The sequence below is a fragment of the Spermophilus citellus genome (genome assembly GCF_964194105.1).
Source record: "Spermophilus citellus genome assembly, chromosome: 4".
Classification (NCBI taxonomy): Eukaryota; Metazoa; Chordata; class Mammalia; order Rodentia; family Sciuridae; genus Spermophilus; species Spermophilus citellus.
The window spans coordinates 145,184,300-145,204,627 of record NC_138185.1 but is presented as its reverse complement, the minus strand read 5'-3'; the positions used below and the strand labels follow the sequence as shown (position 1 = coordinate 145,204,627).

General features: G+C 40.3%; 1 protein-coding gene across 1 annotated transcript; it reads right to left on the bottom strand.

Moving 5' to 3' along the window:
* Positions 1-13,558: 13,558 nt before the first annotated feature.
* On the bottom strand, positions 13,559-15,362 carry CHRM5 (cholinergic receptor muscarinic 5; the record flags this gene model as incomplete). Its single annotated transcript, XM_081291372.1, has 1 exon — positions 13,559-15,362. The coding sequence occupies one exon, from the start codon at positions 15,360-15,362 to the stop codon at positions 13,764-13,766; it is 1,599 nt and encodes a 532-aa protein (XP_081147498.1). The 3' UTR covers positions 13,559-13,763.
* Positions 15,363-20,328: the final 4,966 nt, after the last annotated feature.

Genomic DNA, 20,328 nt, shown 5'->3' with positions numbered 1-20,328 from the left:
AAGAATACCTGTCCTATCTGGAAAAGCCTATTCTGCCAGGTCTCTATGATGGAGTTAAGGACACTGCATATTTTCTCAGTAGCAGTTCTAAAAGCCTTCCCATTCAATGCTACTCAGAATTGGGTCCATAGTTAGTTCATCTATAAAACAGAAAATCATTTTTCTTGCTTGGTTCTCATATATGTTAGAGTCTTGATCCTCAGTACCTCAGAATGTGGCCTTATTTGGAGATAGGGTCTTTTAGCAAGGTAATAAAGCTAAAATGAAGCTTTAGGGTAGGCCCTCACCCCAGTGACTGGTGTCCTTACAAAAGGGGGAAATCTGGACAGAAAAAGACATGCAAAGAGTGAATATTATTGGCGTAACTACAGCCATCATCTTTTCCCCAGCCCCACTTTATGAATACTGTTCTTATTCTCAAGAGATAGAGACTAGCTGTTCTCTGTTCTGTCCTTGAGAGATAAAAAGTTGCTCTTCTCTGTTCTCAAGAAATAGTAACTTGCCTTTCACAAAATCAGATGATGCTTGCTATGCCAGTTGCAAGGGCTAAAACTGCCCCTGATAGGCGGCTATGATTCTGGACTATAAAAGGTAATACTCAAGGGGGAGTTGCTGCTGCTCTTCCTCTCCTGCTGCTCTCTCTCTCTCTCTCTCTCTACTCAGAGCAGCCTGTCAGGGGCCTGACAATAAATCTGCTTATGCTTCTATCTTTGGAGTGCCTGTGTGATCAGTCCTGCGCCAGTTTTCTTTCAAATATGATGTGAGAAAACACAAGCAGGAGATGGTTATCTAAAAACCAAAGAACAAATTGAGTCCACCACAGCCAGGAGAGAGGCCTAGGACAAATCCTTCCTGTATGCCTTCAAAAGCAACAGGACCCTGGTGGCACCTTGAGTTCAGATTTCTTCCCTCCAGAACTGTGAAATGGTTGATGTCTATTTTATAAGCCACTCAGTTTGTGGAATGGTATTACCATAGCCCTAGGAAACTAATATAGTTGTTTTAAAAATAAGATTTTAGAAATATCTATATGACTTTCAGCTTTCAACAGTTTGAGTGGCTAGATATTTTTTGTGTGAGAATTGCCAAATATCCCTTAGCAGCTCTGAGAGTTTTTGGAAGTCTGTGTTTGTAAAACATAGAAAGAAAACACAAGGATAGATGCTAAGGTGTTTGGCAGAGGTATCTCTGACTGGTAGAATTACTGGTACTTTTTTGTTGTGTGCTTAGTTGTTTTCCAAGCAAATATGTATTGTTTTATTATAAAATATAGTGAATATAAAACAAAAGTTAGTATCAGCTTTGTTTGTTTGTCTATTTATTTATATATTGGGTTTGGGGATTGAGCCCAGGGCCTTGCACATGCTAGGCAAGTGCTCTACCTCTGACCTATACCCACAGCCCTTTTAAAATTTTATTTTGAGAAGGGTCTCACTAAATTGCTGAGGCTGGCCTTGAACTTGTGATCCTCTGAATCAATTTCCCGAGTCACTGGGATTATAGGCATATACCACAGTTCCTGGCTAGTATCATTTTTTGAGTTAAGACTTTATTTTTCTTATGACTTTGCTGAATAGACTCTACCTTCTGGGTACCAACAGACCTGTCAAAGGACTTTCTATCCATGGAAGTCTACTGTATGGTTCAGTAGGAAGTCTAGTTAGCATATCATGATCAATAGCTTCTTGGATTTTGATCAAAAGTGGCTGGACTGTATCTGTCTTTGGATACATGGGAAATGAGCCCAAATTCCCAAGCTTGTGATACTGCGGTTAAGAGAGTCAAGTGTGGGGCTGGGGATGTGGCTCAAGCGGTAGCGCGCTCGCCTGGCATGCGTGCGGCCCGGGTTCGATCCTCAGCACCACATACCAACAAAGATGTTGTGTCCGCCGAGAACTAGAAAATAAATATTAAAAATTCTCTCTCTCTCTCTCTCTCTCTCTCTCTCTCTCTCTCTCTCCCTCTCTCTCCCCCCCCCCTCTCTCACTCTCTCTTTAAAAAAAAAAAAAGAGAGTCAAGTGTGAACCATTCTTTGTTGAAGGAGAGGGGCCATTGATTTACTAGGACTCCAGGACAGATGCATTTATTTCTCCAGAAAATCACGGCCAAGGACTGGGAAAAAGAATACTCTTTGGACAACTGCTTTTAAGGGAGCATAAGGGTATCCTTGGGGAAATCTAGTGGTATGAGACTTGTTTAAGAGCCATGTAAAATAAGAAATTAGGACTTTGGGGCAGATAGACAGGTGAGAATGACAGTTAAGTGCAATGAGCAAAATCAGGCTTGGCTTTCTTTGCCCAAGCACAGGTCACAGATACATATAAGGTTGTACCCCACCTCCTCCACCACCATCAACATGTATATTAATTAATGAATCATGATGGGAGGTGAGGGAAAGTGCAATCTATTGGAGGATGATGCTGACTGTGCCTTTTTTGAGATTAATGTGAATATATAACTGAGTCAGTCTTTTTCCTGTTATTACTCAATGTGTCCAGAATTGTCCAACTTGTTCTACTTGATGTAACAGCAGATGCTCTGAGTAACAGCAGATGCTCCAACAAGCTGCAAACTATGTCTCTTCCCTACGACCCACATCTTTAGCTGAATGGAGAGTATATGGTACCCAACAAAGGGTCTTCTCATAGAAGTACCCATGCCCATGTATGCACAGCTTTGAAAGGTGAGGGATGGATGTTTGGGAAGTAGCTATCACCATGGAAGAATCAATTCTTTATTTTTCATAGTAGAAAGTCAGTAAATATTTTCTTAAATTTTAGAAACCAAAATAAAAGTATATGTATAATATTTTTACCGTGGATACAATGCCTAAAAATGGCTAAAAGTTTATTAAAATAAAAAAGAAACAAAAATGGGAAAACTGGAGGCAGGGATTGTGGCTCAACAGTAGATTGCTTGCCTAACACAGGTGGGGTGCTAGGTTCAATCCTCAGCATCACATAAAAATAAAATAATGGTATTGTGTCCAACTACGACTAAATCAAAATTTTTTTTTTAAAAAATGGGAAAACTGGAGACTGAAAAAAAATGTTACCTATAAGGAAGATAGAAATGGAATGAAAGAAGTAGAAGATGCAGTGACACTTCTTTGAGTGTATCTTTTTGTATAGTTTACAAACATACAAATATTTTACTTATAAAATAAAATTAACAATTATGGGAGAAAACTCTAAAATTCAATACTATAAAAATTGAATTGTAGGTACTCTTATAAACAACCATATTATGAAAGACAAAGAAAACCTGAGGACCTCTTCCAGATTAAAGGTTTCTAAACATGACCTAACTACTGAATGCACTCTGAGGTCTTGAATTCGATCCTTAACTGGAAAAGATATCCTTAAAGTAAAAATCCTTTGGGTAACTGGTAAAATTTGAATATGGATTATAGATTGCATAATAGTACTGTAGCAAAGTCAAAGTTTCTGATTTTCATATTTGTATTGTGGAATAGCCTTTCTTTCTTTTACTCCCCCCTACCCTTTTTTTTTTTCTTCTGTGGTACTAGTCATTGAACCCAGGGCCTTGCTCAAGCTTGGCAAGCACTCTACCACAGAGCTACATCATCAGCCCTTTTTTTTTTTTTTTTAAATTTTTTTTTATTGATTATTTATCGCATTACATAGTTCATGATATATCATCTTTCATACATTAGACTCAAATTGTGCTTTGAACTCCCATTTTCACCCCAAATACAGATTGCAGAATCACATCTGTTACATATTCACATTTTTACATAATGCCATATTAGTGACTGTTGTATTCTGCTACCTTTCCTATCCCCTACTATCCCCCCTCCCCTCCCCTCCCCTCCCATCTTCCCTCTCTACCTCCCCTGCTGTTGTTCAATTCTCTCCCTTTTTTTTCCCTCCCCCTTGCCCCTCATAACCTCTTATAATTTTATGTATCCTTGAAGGTCTCCTACCATTTCCATATGCTTTCCCTTCTCTCTCCGTTTCTCTCCCCCCATTCGTCTTTGTTTACTGTAGTCTTTTCCTCATGCTCTTTCTTCCTGTTCTGTTCTTAGTTGTTCTCTTTATATCAAAGCAGACATTTGGCATTTGTTTTTTAGGGCTTGGCTAGCTTCGCTTAGCATAATCTGCTCTAATGCCATCCATTTCCCTGCAAATTCTATGATTTTGTCATTTCTTAGTGCTGCATAATACTCCATTGTGTATAGATGCCACATTTTTTTTATCCATTCATCAATTGAAGGGCATCTAGGTTGGTTCCACAGTCTAGCTATTGTGAATTGTGCCGCTATAATCATTGATGCAGCCGTATCCCTATAGTGCGCTCTTTTAAGGTCCTCAGGGAATAGTCCGAGAAGTGCGATAGCTGGGTCAAATGGTGGTTCCATTCCCAGCTTTCCCAGGAATCTCCATACTGCTTTCCAAATTGGCCTCACCATTTTGCAGTCCCACCAGCAGTGTACAAGTGTACCCTTTTCCCCACATCCCCACCAACACTTGTTGTTGTTTGACTTCATAATGGCTGCCAATCTTACTGGAGTGAGATGGTATCTTAGGGTGGTTTTGATTTGCATTTCTCTGATTGCTAGAGATGGTGAGCATTTTTTCATGTACTTGTTGATTGATTGTATGTCCTCCTCTGAGAAGTGTCTGTTGAGGTCCTTGGCCCATTTGTTAATTGGGTTATTTGTTATCTTATTGTTTAATTTTTTGAGTTCTTTGTACATTCTGGATATTAGGGCTCTATCGGAGGTGTGGGGGGTAAAGATTTGTTCCCAGGATGTAGGCTCTCTATTTACCTCTTTTATTGTTTCTCTTGCTGAGAAAAAACTTTTTAGTTTAAGTAAGTCCCATTTGTTTATTCTTGTTGTTAACTCTTGGGCTATGTGTGTCCTATTAAGGAATTTGGAGCCTGACCCCACAATTTTTAGATCGTAGCCAACTTTTTCTTCTATTAGACGCAGTGTCTCTGATTTGATACCTAGCTCCCTGATCCATTTTGAGTTAATTTTTGTGGATGGCGAGAGAAAGGGATTCAATTTCATTTTGTTGCATATGGATTTCCAATTTTCCCAGCACCATTTGTTGAAAATGCTATCCTTCCTCCATTGCATGCTTTTAGCCCCTTTATCAAATATAAGATAGTTGTAACTTTGTGGATTAGTCTCTGTGTCTTCTATTCTGTACCATTGGTCTACCCACCTGTTTTGGTACCAGTACCATGCTGTTTTTGTTACTATTGCTTTGTAGTACAGTTTGACCTCTGGTATCGCTATGCCTCCAGATTCACACTTCCTGCTTAGAATTGCTTTTGCTATTCTGGGTCTTTTGTTTTTCCATATGAATTTCATGATTGCTTTGTCTATTTCTACAAGAAATGCCATTGGGATTTTGATTGGCATCGCATTAAACCTGTAGAGAAGTTTGGGTAATATCGCCATTTTGACGATGTTAGTTCTGCCTATCCATGAACAGGGTACATTTTTCCATCTTCTGAGATCTTCTTCTATCTCTCTCTTTAGGGTTCTGTAGTTTTCATTGTATAAATCTTTCACCTCTTTTGTTAGGTTGATTCCCAAGTATCTTATTTTCTTTGAGGATATTGTGAATGGAGTGGTTTTCCTTATTTCCATTTCAGAGGTTTTGTTGCTGATATACAGGAATGCCTTTGATTTATGCGTGTTGATTTTATACCCTGCCACTTTGCTGAATTCATTTATTAACTCTAGCAGCTTCTTTGTAGACTCTTTTGGGTCTGTTAAGTATATTATCATGTCATCCGCAAATAGCGATAGTTTAATTTCTTCTTTTCCTATTTTTATGCCTTTAATTTCTTTTGTCTGTCTAATTGCTCTGGCTAGTACTTCGAGAACTAAATTGAATAGAAGTGGTGATAGAGGGCATCCCTGTCTTGTTCCAGATTTTAGAGGAAATGCCTTCAGTTTTTCTCCGTTTAGGATGATGCTAGCCTGAGGTTTAGCATATATAGCTTTTACAATGTTGAGGTAAGTTTCTGTTATCCCTAGTTTTTCTAGTGTTTTGAACATAAAGGGATGCTGTACTTTGTCAAATGCTTTTTCTGCATCCATCGAGATGATCATGTGGTTCTTGTCTTTAAGTCTATTGATGTGGTGAATAGCATTTATTGATTTCCGTATATTGAACCATCCTTGCATCCCAGGAATGAATCCTACTTGATCATGGTGCACAAGTTTTCTGATATGTTTTTGTATTCGATTCGCTAGAATTTTATTGAGAATTTTTGCATCCAAGTTCATTAGAGATATTGGTCTGTAGTTTTCTTTCTTTGAAGTATCTTTGTCTGGTTTTGGGATCAAAGTGATGTTGGCCTCATAGAATGAATTTAGAAGAGCTCCTTCTTTTTCTATTTCTTGAAATAGCTTGAAAAGTATTGGTATTAATTCTTCTTTGAAGGTTTTGTAGAACTCCGCTGTATAGCCATCTGGTCCAGGGCTTTTCTTAGTTGGTAGTCTTTTGATGGCTTCTTCTATTTCTTCTTTTGTTATTGGTCTGTTTAAATTGTGTGTGTCTTCCTGTCTCAATCTGGGCAAATCATATGCCTTAAGAAATTTATCGATATCTTCATTATCTTCTATTTTATTGGAATATAGGGTTTCAAAATACTTTCTAATTATCTTCTGTATTTCTGTAGTGTCTGTTGTGATATTGCCTTTTTCATCCCGTATGTTAGTAATTTGAGTTCTCTCTCTTCTTCTTTTCGTTAGCATGGCTAAGGGCTTGTCTATCTTATTTATTTTTTCAAAGAACCAACTTTTAGTTTTATCTATCTTTTCAATGGTTTCTTTTGTTTCAATTTCGTTGATTTCTGCTCTAATTTTAATTATTTCTTGTCTTCTACTATATTTGCTGTTGTTTTGCTCTTCCTTTTCTAGGTTTTTGAGGTGTTGTGTGAGTTCATTTATTTGTTGGTTTTTTCTTTTTTTGAGGTAAGAACTCCAAGAAATGAATTTCCCTCTTAAAACTGCTTTCATTGTGTCCCATAGATTCTGGTATGTTGTGTCTGTGTTGTCATTTGACTCTAAGAATTTTTTCATCTCCTCCTTTATGTCTTCTATAACCCATTGATCATTCAATAACATATTGTTCATTTTCCATGTGATGTAGGATTTTTCCTTCCTTCTTTTATCATTGATTTCCAATTTCATTCCATTATGGTCAGATATGGTGCATGGTATTATCTCCACGCCCTTATAATTACTAAGAGTTGCCTTATGGCATAATATATGGTCTATCTTTGAGTAGGATCCATGTGCTGCTGAGAAGAACGTGTATCCACTTGATGATGGTTGATATATTCTATATATGTCGGTTAAGTCTAGGTTATTGATTGTGCTGTTGAGTTCTATAGTTTCTTTATTCAGCTTTTGTCTAGAGGATCTGTCTAATGGCGAGAGCAGTGTGTTGAAGTCACCCATAATTATTGTGTTTTAGTCTATTTGACTCTTGAACTTGAGGAGAGTTTGTTTTATGAACGTTGCAGCTCCATTGTTTGGTGCATACAAATTGATGATTGTTATGTCTTGTTGGTGGATGGTTCCTTTTAACAGTATATAGTGACCTTCTTTATCCTTCTTGATTAACTTAGGTTTGAAGTTGATTTTATTCGATATGAGTATGGCCACTCCTGCTTGCTTCCGAGGGCCATATGAGTGGTATGATTTTTCCCAACCTTTTACCTTCAGCCTGTGTATGTCTTTTCCTATCATATGAGTCTCCTGAAGGCAGCATATTGTTGGATTTGTTTTTTTGATCCAGGTTACTAGCCTATGTCTCTTGATTGGTGAATTTAGGCCATTAACATTTAAGGTTACAATTGAGATATGATTTGTATTTCCAGTCATGCTTCTTTATTTATTTATTTTAGTTTGGCTAGTTTTGCTTTTTGGTTGTTTTCCTCCCCCTTTACTGAGATACCTCCTGCTGTTAGTTTTGGGCACTATTTATCAAATCCTCTTCTTGTAGTGTTTTGTTCAAAATGCTTTGCAGAGCTGGTTTTCTTGCTGCAAATTCTTTTAGCTTTTGTTTATCATGAAAGATTTTAATTTCATTGTCAAATTTGAAGCTCAATTTTGCTGGATATAGTATTCTTGGTTGGAATCCATTATTTTTCAGTGTTTGAAATACATTATTCCAGGATCTTCTCGCTTTCAAAGTTTGTGATGAGAACTCGGTCGTTAACCTAATTGGTTTACCCCTGAAAGTAATCTGCCTCTTTTCTCTCGTAGCTTTTAATATTCTCTCCTTGTTCTGTACGTTGGCTATCTTCATAATTATATGTCTTGGGGTTGGTCTATTATGGTTTTGAATGTTTGGGGTCCTGTAGGCTTCCAGGATTTGGCAATCCATTCCATCTTTCATCTCTGGGAAGTTTTCTAGAATTATTTCATTTAATATGCTGTCCATTCCTTTGGTTTGAAACTCTGTGCCTTCTTCTATCCCTATGACTCTCAGATTTGGTTTTTTTATGACATCCCATAACTCTTGAATAGATTGTTCGTGGGATTTAAGCATCTTTTCTGTGTTGACTATATTCTTTTCAAGTTGATAAACCTTGTCTTCATTATCTGATGTTCTGACTTCTACTTGATCAAGTCTATTTGTAATATTCTCGTTTGAGTTTTTAATTTGGTTTATAGTTTCCTGCAATTCTAGGATTATTGTTTGATTTTTTTTTAAGATCTCTATCTCCTGGTAGATCTCGTTCTTTGCCATTTGAATTTGTTTGTTTAATTCATTTTCAAAATATACTTTTATTTCTTGGACTTGCTGTCTCATGTCTTCTCTAATATTCCTTTCCATTCGAGTTAGGTATCCCTTGAGTTCTTTCCATATCCCTGTTTCTGAAGTTTCTATGTCCTCCTATAGAATTGAGTTGTCTTGCATTGTTTGAAATCCTTTTTTCCCTTGTTTTCTCATGTTGTCCACATTACTTTCCAGCTCTTTTTGATTGTCGTGTTTCTGCTCTCTTCTATAGATTTGTTTTGTTTCTGTATTACTCTGATGTCTCTCCTTTGTGTTGTTGAACTATGCCTGCTAACGTGGATTCTGCTGGGAAGGAATTCCGACGTCCGAGCTCCAGTGACGACACTACTCTGCTATGCCGTGCCCCAGTCTCCTTGCCGGGGTGCCCTAATGGGGGGGTGTGACTGGACTGTCTCTGTTTGGTTTCAACACCCGGTTGTGGCAGGCGGGCAGACTCCCGCCGCCCAGTATCTCAGGCCGTGGGCAGGTGATCCATCGCCAGCGGGAGGGCGTTCTCCTACCGCCCAGTTACGCTGGCAGTGGATGAACTGTCGCCGGCGGGCCTGCAGTTTACAGCTGCCCAGTCACGAGAGCCTTGCCTCTAGTCTCCTGTTCTCTCCTGCTAGGCTTGGGTTCTCCTGCTAGACCAGATTTCCCCTCAGTGATGGTTCTCGGCAGTTCAAACTGTACTCTGGGCCTGTTTTGTTGCAATCCGTGGGAGAGTGGCGGTGGATACTTCAGCTCTCTAAGATGGTGGCCGCTGTTTGCCTTAGCGGAGTGTCCCTTGTGGGGGGCGGGGCCTTACCGGCTTCCTTCCCCGACTGCAATCCCGAACTCAGCCCGGGGGTCAGTGCGGGCTTGGGCTTGGCTGGTGGGATACCACCGTGTCGCAGCCACTTAATTCCCTGCTGACTGGTTAACCCCTTCTCTGCGGCGCCACGCCTTCTGTAGCCTCGGGGCAGGCCACGCGTATCAGACAGCCTGGATCTCCGGGGTCACACCGTTGGCTTTTGGGATCCCCGGCACTCTATGGTTTTGATTTTTTCTGCTTGCCCCTCCCCCAGCGCTGGCTAGGCAGGTTTTGTTTTGTCCGCTGATGGGAGGGGGGGTTGAGCGTCAGGTGCCTCTAGCTCCCCTTTAGTCTTTATGCAGGCTCACTCTGATACTGCCTCCCCCTGAAAGTCTAGGAGAGATTTTATGCGAAATCCCCCTAAGTATGGGGGCTGGGCTGGGTCACACACACCTGTTTTGTTGCTGCAATCTGTCGGAGAGTGGCGGTGGATACTTCAGCTCTCTAAGATGGTGGCCGCTGTTTCATCATCAGCCCTTTTTAAATTTTATTTTGAGACAGGGTCTCCTAAATTGTCCAGGCTGGCTTCAGATTTGTGATCCTCCTGCCTCAGCCTTCTGAGTAGTTGGGATTACAGGTGTATGCCACTGCATTTGGCCTGTAAAATAACCTTGTTCTTAAGAAATTTAGAGGTAAATGGACATAATCTCTGAATTTACTCTCAAATGGTTGAGGAAAAAGATGTGCATGCAAATGTGTACACACATGGAGAGAATGCACACACAAATGTGGCCAAATGTTAAGTGCATAATGTAGGTGAGGAATGTAAGAGTTATTTGTATTATTTTTACAGCTCTTTTGCAAGCTCAAAATTATTTCAAAAAAGTTTGTTTTTAAAAAAATGTGTTTCTGGTTTCTTCCCTGACACATTTATTTTCCTTCTCCCTCCCACTCTCAACCTGGGCTTTTCTTGGCTGAGAGTTTATGTAATCTTGAACTTTACTGGTGAAGTGACATGAGGGAGATGGAAATTAGTATCACTTATAATGATCTGACTGAACAGGAAACATGGCTGTTCCGTATCTTCTTTACCTGATAAAGGGCCGTCGTACAAGGTCTGCCTACCTCCCTTGTGGAGGGACAGGAAGTGTTTTAGTTACAGACCTCTCATCATCATTATTTACTCTTAATTGGTCATTGGTAACTTGGAAGAACAAACTGGGAATCACAACAGGTAGCAAGAGAGACACACATCCATATTAGACACTCACACTCCTTCCTTTCTATAAAGGTGTGGGCATACAAAGGTGTGGACCCTAACATGGATGGATCTTACATGATGACTTCTTATTTAAACACTTAGCACTGGACCACTGTGTGGTTACATTTCTTTAATATCCAGAATAGTATTAGGACAATACAAATGTTTTGCTGTAGTTCCAGTATTTACAGAAGACAACTGGATATTCCAATGCAGAGGTTTAGGTGCAGATTTCACAATTACAAAAAGCCAACATCACCTCAAAGGACATTCACCAAAGGAGCAAAGCAGAGGCCAGGAATATTGACTAAATGCTTTGTTTAACCAAAAGTTGTACAGAAAACAAAGATTCCATGACAGGCCATCACATTCATAGCTGAAGAGAAACAAATCACATTGTTAGCAACAAAACAGCATTCAGCAGACCGTCAAGCTGTATTTACCATAGGCAGAGCTTGGGAGACTGGGGGCATAGAAGGCCTAAGATTGAAGTCACCTCAAGCCCCATTCACACATGCACCCAGTCCCTTTTGTTTACAGTTGGATCTGTTTGTTCTGGGGACTCCACTCAAGGACCTACTCTAGAGAAGTATAGTTTTCCTTAGTAGTTTGGGGCATTTTTTTTTGTCTATATCAAGGGGCATGGATATTCTGCAAAACTGGGGCCTTCCAAAGCCAAGGATAAAGAAGGAATACAGCACCCCATCCCTGATCCAGTTCTGCATTCTTTTGTTTGAGTTGGCTTATCTCTCTACTATGAACAATGAATGCCCAATATGGGCTTAAACTGCTATTCTCATGGAGTGATTTTCATTTTTGTCAGGAACCAAATCCTTAAATGGAAAGAATCAACCGTTTATCTAGAGTTGGTGGAGTAGGTTTGCTTATGAAGTCTCACCCTGTTGATATCATGTAGGCCTGGGAGCCTCTGTTCTGAAGAACTGAGCCAATTAGTTAATATTCTCCACTAGATTCTTGGCAGGTCTTAACCTGCCCTTCACAAAGCCTCAGCAGCTATGGTGCTTCCAAGATGTTTCATCCCAGGGTCAAGTCCCTACAGGGCTGGAAGAAAGGCCTGGGTGGACCAGCCTTGTCCTCGTGAGAGTCTCCCACCTTGACGCCTCCTTGGCACGTCACCTAGAGGATTACTCTTCAGGGGTAGGTGGAAGCTCTCCTTGAACTCAAGTATATAACTAACTCCCAGAACAACTAAAGGGGCTCTTTCTTCCATTTTCTTAGCAAATGAAGCTGGAAAAAAAGCTAGCCTACATTAAGTCAAATGAAGTCTGGAGCTTTTCACTCATAGCAGCTGATATAGTCAACCTGTTGAAGACTGGGCTTCTGATGGGAGTGCCTCATCTCTGAACTCTTTGTGCACCACTATGCTGATTTCTTTGTGGATCTTTCATTAATTTTATGATCTATTTTATAGTTTCAATTTCTTATACATTATTTTATTTTCAGAAGCTTCAAAGAAGCATCTTAGATTCAGTTTGTTTATATATATATAGAAATTTCAGTTAAATTGGTTTTTAATGATCCCAATCCTCTAATGTGTGTAACTTTTATTTTTATGCATTACTATGACCTGTTTTTAAAGATGAAGGTTTCACTTTTTTGTTTTGTTTTGCTGCTGGAGATTAACTCTAGACAAATGCTCCCACATGCTAGGCAAGTGCTCTACTACAGAGCAACACCCCTCTAGCTGAAAATTTTATTTTTAAGTTGGCTCCAATGAACCTCAGTTGGGCTTTTCTGGGCTTCTCATCTTTGACTGTATTTGGCAAGGAATGAATAAGTAAATAATTGCTGTATCCCTGTTTGAAGGACCTTTAGAAAAATAAAGCTTTTCTCTTCTGTGTGCCCTACATAGCACTTCTGCCCGGAGGCAGCACAGTGACCTGCCTGTGCCTGAGTGTGATCTAGGGGTCTGCATGAGGGAAACTGGGGACTTTCCAAAGGGCTCCTAGAGAAATTCAAAAGCCCGAAGTGAAACCGAATCTATTTTTCCATTTTGCTTCAGTTTTGTCTTGTGAAGAAATTATAAAGCAAGCTCTGGAAAAACAGTATAAAAGAACCATGATTAAATATCCTGGAGAAGATCTTTACCAATGAAGGCTGTTATACTACTAGTCCTCCTACGAACATAGCACAAGTAAATAGCTTCATATGGGCACAAAATAGAATACACAATATATATTTTTGGCTTTATCTAAAAGAATCCCACTGGTAAAATTGAAAATAACTGACTGTAGAGACTAAATTATCTTTATTTGCAGAATAGGTGCCCCTCTAAAGCACTGGGTATTTACAGGTCCCAGTATCTTTCTGGACTCATAAGAGGAACAATGGTTCTATGGAGATTGGCATGGTTTGAGTGGGCACAGTAATTGGCATGGTCATGACAGGGAAGAGCAATAGCTTCCTTCAGATGTAGGGTCAGGAAAACATAACACAATAGAGTCTACATAATAGCTGCATAATAAATACTGATCAGTTTATGAAGAAGACATTCTTAGAAGTCAGTTGAATATCACTCTTCTTAATAGATGATACTGACATTCTCCTGATTCTTACTGGTACAAGACAACTTCGTAGACAAATATTGCACAAAACTCTATAACAGGTTTCCACAGGGGAGGGTTTCCATCTGGTCTCTGATGTTCCCCACAGAAAACTAGATAAATGTTTCCATAGGTCATTGTTCCTTGTGACCTGAGTGTGCTTCCAGTGAAAGGTCACGGTTCTGTCTACCTCATTGGTAAACTCTAGTGGTGATAGGCAAGAATCTTTTAGTATTCACAGCAATTACCTCCTGTAACACCTTTCTTTTGGCAATTTAGAAAACTATTCAGGGACTCAAAATGACAGATGACATTTTAAAAACACATAAACAAGACATGGTCATTATTCTTTTGTGGGAGATGTGAACTCTTCAGGGTAGCTTGCTGTTCCCCTGCCAGTACAATTTCTCTTCCATTGTTTTCTTTTTCCATCGGCAGAGAAGCAGCATCTTAAAGGTCTTCCTGAAGGTTCTGTTGCAGAGGGCGTAGCAGATGGGGTTGACGGTGCTATTAACATAGCACAACCAATAGCCCAAGTGCCACAGGGCAACAGGGACACACTTGTCACAGAAGGTGGACACCAGGACCATGATGTTATAAGGAGTCCATGTGATGATAAAAGCCAGGAGAATGGCACTCAAGGTCTGGGCTGCTTTCCTCTCTTTGACAAGGACCATTCTCTTTCGTTTGGTCATTTGATGGCTGAGATTGGGATCAAGCCCTTTCGTTGAAGGGTCCTTGGACATTGGGAAGGAGCAAGGCATGATTTTTACCTTGCGACAGCCGTTGTTGGCCTCTTGGGTCCCATCAGCTTTTACCACCAATCGGAACTTATAGGCCACACATTTTTGACTCTTGAGTTTATTAGCAGCTGCTGGAGACAGGAAGTATTTTGGGGTGTCACAGTCATTTTTTTCAGTTTGAGCTTTCACAAAAGTCTCCTTTGATTCTCCAGCACTGAATTCTTCCTTTGGGCTTTCCTTCTCCTGACTCTTGTAGACCACTTGGAAGACAGGGTCAGTGGTGGGCTTGTCCTCATCCTCTGAGGAGGGGTAGCTGCTGCAGGTAGTGAGCTGCTCAGCTTTGGTCCAGTCAGTGGTTGGGTCAGTGGCTTGGGATGGCTTTCCAGTGGTGGAAGTGCTCCTGCGAGAGGATGACCAGGAGGCCTGGTTCCTTTCCCTCTGTGCCAGAGTAGGTTGAGGGCAGGTAAGGCAGGACCTGAGCAGAGCCCTGTGAGCTGGCTTTCTCTTCCTGGCTTCAACCACAGAGTCAGAACCCTGGAGGTCAGCCAGGTCCTTGGTTCGCTTCTCTGTTTCCCGGTAGATTCGGCAGTAGAGGATAGTCATGACAGAAACAGGGATGTAGAAGGCAGCAATGGCCGTGCCAAAAGTGATGGTGGGCTCAGAGAGGAACTGAATCTGGCACTCATCTGGTGGTACTGTCCGCTTCCCAACCAAGTACTGCCAGCAGAGAATGGCTGGGGCCCAGAGGATGAAGGAGATCAGCCAGGCCAAGCCAATCATGATGCCAGCCCGCTTTGGGGTACGCTTGGCCCGATACGTCAGGGGTCTTGTGATGGAAAAGTAACGGTCAAAACTGATCACCAGAAGGTTCATGACAGAAGCATTGCTGGCCACATAGTCCAGTGCAAGCCAAAGGTCACAAGCCAGACTCCCAAGAGCCCAGCGTCCCATGAGGATGTAGGTGGTATAGAGGTTCATGGAGAAGACCCCAATGATGAGATCTGCACAGGCTAGGCTCAGCAGGTAGTAATTGTTAACCGTCTTGAGCTGACTGTTGATTTTGAAGGAGATAATGACCAAGACGTTACCCACGATGGTGACTAGGCTGACCACAGCAGTCACAGCTGCGATAGTAATAACTTCCCATAGTTCATGGCGCTCCAAAGGCTGGTGATTTACCAGGGTGCTGTTAACCATGGTTGCATTGAAGTATGATTCACCTTCCATCCTGGTGCAAGAATTTGCATTGGGATTAATTCTTAGGTTCTACCTACATGGCTCTCTGTTCTATCTCACCTCTTATTGGCCAGTATCTGGAAGAGAAAGAAACACATTAGCTCCTCTCACCAGCATGACTCTTTTCCACCCATTGTTTATCTTTTCTAACAGAATATCAAATGTGGTTGCACACACATTTAGAGCAAGATGCTGAACTCTCTAAACTTTTGGTGATATTTTTATAAAGGCATTACCGTTTTGCTTTTTATGATAATGCATGAGTGCTCTCCTTCTATGTGGACCTGCTGCCCTCTTGTGTCCACTTTTTGAAAAAGGACTGAGAAGATGTTGGAAAAGGAACAGGAGAGAACTGATTATCTGGGAGCTATAAGCAGGAATATTAAATGACCTTACATTGCAATAACCTCATAGCACAAAACCTGTTTTGTGAGCTTTGGGCAATTGTGGAGAGTGGTGACAGTGACTGGGAGACCAGTGTCTGAGATTGGGGTCCCTGATGACTTAATGGCTATGGCATACTTGGTGACTGGGAAAGTTTTTGTGCAAAGGCATAGGCTGCCCAGTTGCTATGGAGATGTCCTCCATGCTAGAGTCTTGTCAGCTTCGACCTTAGTCTCAGGCACAGCAGCTCCTGGGAATGAAGGAACTTCCTTGCTAAGATAACAACATTTTACCAGTTCCACTGCTCCTGAATCTACCCTCGAATTAGTAACTTTAAACAATGAACTTTCTTGAGAGCTGCATAATTCTCCTAACATTGCACATTGCAACTGTAGAATGTAACTGAGGAAACAGCTGCATACTGTTGCTAACTCTGTAACTTTCATGAATACAAAGAATAATGCCTGCATAATCTTTAATCTGATTTAGAGACATATATAATAAAGATTGATGGTGTAATTCTTTAGACCTGCTTCTCCATCAGAGAGCAGCATTCCATCGGACCCCAGCTTTATCTTCAAGATCTGCGTGTATTGACTCTTGATTTCTTCCAATCTCCCGTAGCCCCTTGCTGGAACCTGATAGTTTGGCCGTGCTGGTTGGGACAGGTAATAAGTACCTAGACTGTGGTGAACTGGAGAAAAAGACAAACTGTATCTATTCTATAATTCCAATCTTAATTATTAGGGGTTACTGAGGCACTATTGTGAGTCAACATGGCATGCAACACTTCTCCCTGCCTGAATGTGCAAATTCCACATACAGACCTGGTTTGCACCTTTTGAAATTTGCCCACTCCTGAAGATAATAACCCTCTCTCCATTCTTGACTATTATCAATATCATAGAATTGTCTTATCTTTTTTTCCTGATTACATAAGTAATAACACTCCTCATAAGAGTTTAGTCAATATTAAAATCTAAATGTAGAAATGTCTCCTCTAATCTCATCTTGCTATTGGGTAACCAGTGCAATAAGTTTAGTGTGAATTTTGGCAGTTTTTTCCCCACTATGCATATACTAATACCTATTTAGAGGTGCATTTTCTTTTTCTTTTTTCTTTTTGTTACAAGGGATTGAACCCAGGGGTATTTCCCCACTGAACCACGTCCCTAGCCCTTTTTAATAATTTTTTAGAGACAGGGTCTTGTTGAGTTGTTTAGGGCCTCACTAAGTTGCCAAGGCTGGCTTTGAACTCTTGATCCTCCTACCTCAGCCTCCTAGGTCACTGGGATTCCAGGCGTGTGCTACCATGCCTGGCTAGAGGTACATTTTTAATGTTTACACCCTGAATTTTGTTTGTCATCACAGACAGCTTCTGTATCCATACATCTAGAGCTACCTTTTTTTTCATTCCAACAGCTGCACATTATTCTATTTAAATGGGTATATTTGAGAGTAGGTCTCTCAACTTCTTGCCCACGCAAGACGATCGGGTACCCGCATGGGCACCATCAACACTTGTGCAGAACTATTGGCCACCCACACCAGCAGAAATCACTGAAGCCACTCCCACACAGGACATCTGGCACTTCCCACATGGCAGGAACTCCAGTCGCCACTCCTGTGTGGACCTCCATCGGGGGCTCCCCCAGTAGCTGCCATCTTGGGGCTCTGCAACAGTGGAGATACTGCACGCAGTGGCCTGCCTGCACCCAAGAACTTCACACAGACTCTGAAGTAAGCCCACAGCCACACACTGCACGAGCTTGTCTCTGAACTCATCCTCCACACAATTTGACAGCCCACTGCTGAAAGCAGCATGGCCACCTTCATCACTCTCTTCAGTTGCGGGCAACACCCAGTTTGGAGCTCCAGCCGGTCAGATACCCAGGTTCTAATTCCCCTGTTTCCCCAGCAGCCACTACCTGGCACAGTGACACCCTGGTTAATTTCACCACCCCAAGGGCAGAGGTACCAGCTAACAACAGATGACCCAACCTATTGGATGAGAAGGGAAGCAGGAAAGATTCGGATTTCCGACCAAAACAATCCAGTTTCTTCCTTCAAGATTTTTTTCCTCCACCCCCTCCCCTGTTCTGCCCTCACATCTCCAACATATGTGTAACCAAGTACATTGCATGAAGTAGGATTTTGAGGACTGGGGCATCTGAATAAGATATTGCAGCTGTGTTGAATATAAATGTATTTTCTTTTATCCCACCAATTTCTAATATTTTAACATTTTTAATTTTTCTCAATATATATGTGTGTTTGTTTTGTGTACTCTACTGTCGTCCCACTTACTTGTCTACCCAAAATTACTTCCTCTCCCTTCTCCTGCTACTAATATTCTTCTTTAGATTTCTCTTTCACACTTCCTAAGATATAATAACTATATCCTCACCTCCTACCTCCTCAGCATATCATCCTTCTCCTCACCAGTTCTTTGTCCACCATCAGAAACTGTAAACCCTTTTACAAACCTACTGATTATATTGTAGATAATAATTGAATTCACCATTTCTGTATATTGTGATGAAACTGTAAATGTCTTAATCACAAACATTTATTTTCAGTGTGAATACTGTTTATATTTGGATCTGATAACATTGTCCTTCACCTCAAAGGAAAGGTATTGGATCCTAACAGGGGTGCTATAAGCCTATAGGGTTAAAAATGGTAATACCTCAGATCCACAGTGCTAGAAGGGAAGACACACAAGCAATATGAAAAGACAAAGGAAGAAAGTGCCCCAAACATATCAAGATACCATATTATTAGAATCCATGGCCAGCACAGCAAAAGAAACGACAGAGAAGGAATTCAGGATGTACACGATTAAAATACTCTGTGAATTAAAGGATGATATAAGAGAGCAAACACAGGCAGCAAAAGATCATTTTGACAAAGAGCTACATAAAACAAATACAGGAAGCAAAAGATCACCTCAATAGGGAGATACAGGTACTTAAAAAAAAAAACACAGAAATCCTTGAAATGAAAGAAACAATAAACCAAATTAAAAGCTCAAACAGATTAGACCACTTGGAAGATAGAACCTCAGGCAATGAAGAAAAAATATATAATCTTGAAAACAATGTAGACAACACAGTGAGAATGATAAGAAACCATGAGCAGAATATTCAAGAAATATGGGATAACATAAATAGAATGAATTTAAGAGTTATTAGGATAGAGGAAGAAATAGAGTTCCAAACCAAAGGAATGAGCAATCTATTTAATGAAATAATATCAGAAAATTTTCCAAACATAAAGAATGAATTGGAAAACCAATTCAAGAGGCTTACAGGATGCCAAATGTACAAAATCATAACAGATCCACACCAAGCCATATTATACTGAAAATGCCTAACATACAGAATAAGGAGAGAATATTAAAAGCCACAAGAGAAAGGAATCAGATTACATATAAGGAAAACAAATTAGATTATGTGCAGATTTTCAACCCAGACCCTGAAAGCTAGAAGATCCTGAAGCAACATATATCAAGCTCTAAAAGAAAATGGATGCCAACCAAAAATCTTATATCCAGCAAAATTAAGCTGTAGGTTTGATGATGAAATAAAAACCTTCCATGATAAACAAAAATTAAAAGAATTTACAACTAGAAAGCCTGCACTACAGAACATCCTCAGCAAAATATTCTATGAAGAGGAAATGAAAAACAATGAGGAAAATTAGCTAAGGGAGGTGTTACACTAAAGGAAAAACTAATCTTCGTGCCCACCCAGGGACGGGCTCCTGGCTTTTAAATACTTTGATCCTTTCTTAGGATATTCTTACCCTTGAAAGTGGAGAAAGAAACTTCCCCTCACTCTCCGATCCTTTGTTAGGGGCTGGGGATGTGGCTCAAGCGGTAGCGCGCTCTCCTGGCATGCGTGCGGCCCGGGTTCGATCCTCAGCACCACATACAAACAAAGATGTTGTGTCCGCCAAAAACTAAAAAATAAATATTAAATCTCTCTCTGTCAAAAAAAAAAAAAAACTAATCAAAGAAAAAATCAAGTCAAGTTAAATGCCAAAAATAAATAAAAATGGCTGGAATACAAATCATGTCTCAATAATAACCCTGAATGTTAATGGCCTAAACTCACCAATCAAAAGACATACACTAGCAAATTGAATTAAAAAAAAATACCCAATAATATGCTACCTTCATGAGACTCATCTCATAGGAAAAGACATCCACAGACTGAAGATGAAGGGTTGGGAAAAAACATACCACTCACATGGACTGTGGAAACAAACAGGGGTTTCCATCCTCATATCAAATAAAGTACACTTCAAGCTAAAGTTAATCAAAAGGGACAAAGAAGGACACTACATACTTCTCAAGGAAACCATACATCAACAAGACATTACAATTATAAATATATATGCCCCCAAAGTTCATCAAACAAACTCTTAAGTTCAAGAGTCAAATACACCACAACACAGTAATTCTGGGTGACTTTAACACACCTCTTTCACCACTAGATAGATCTTCCAAACAAAAGCTGAACAAAGAAACTATAGAACTCAATAATATAATCAATAACTTAGACTTAAT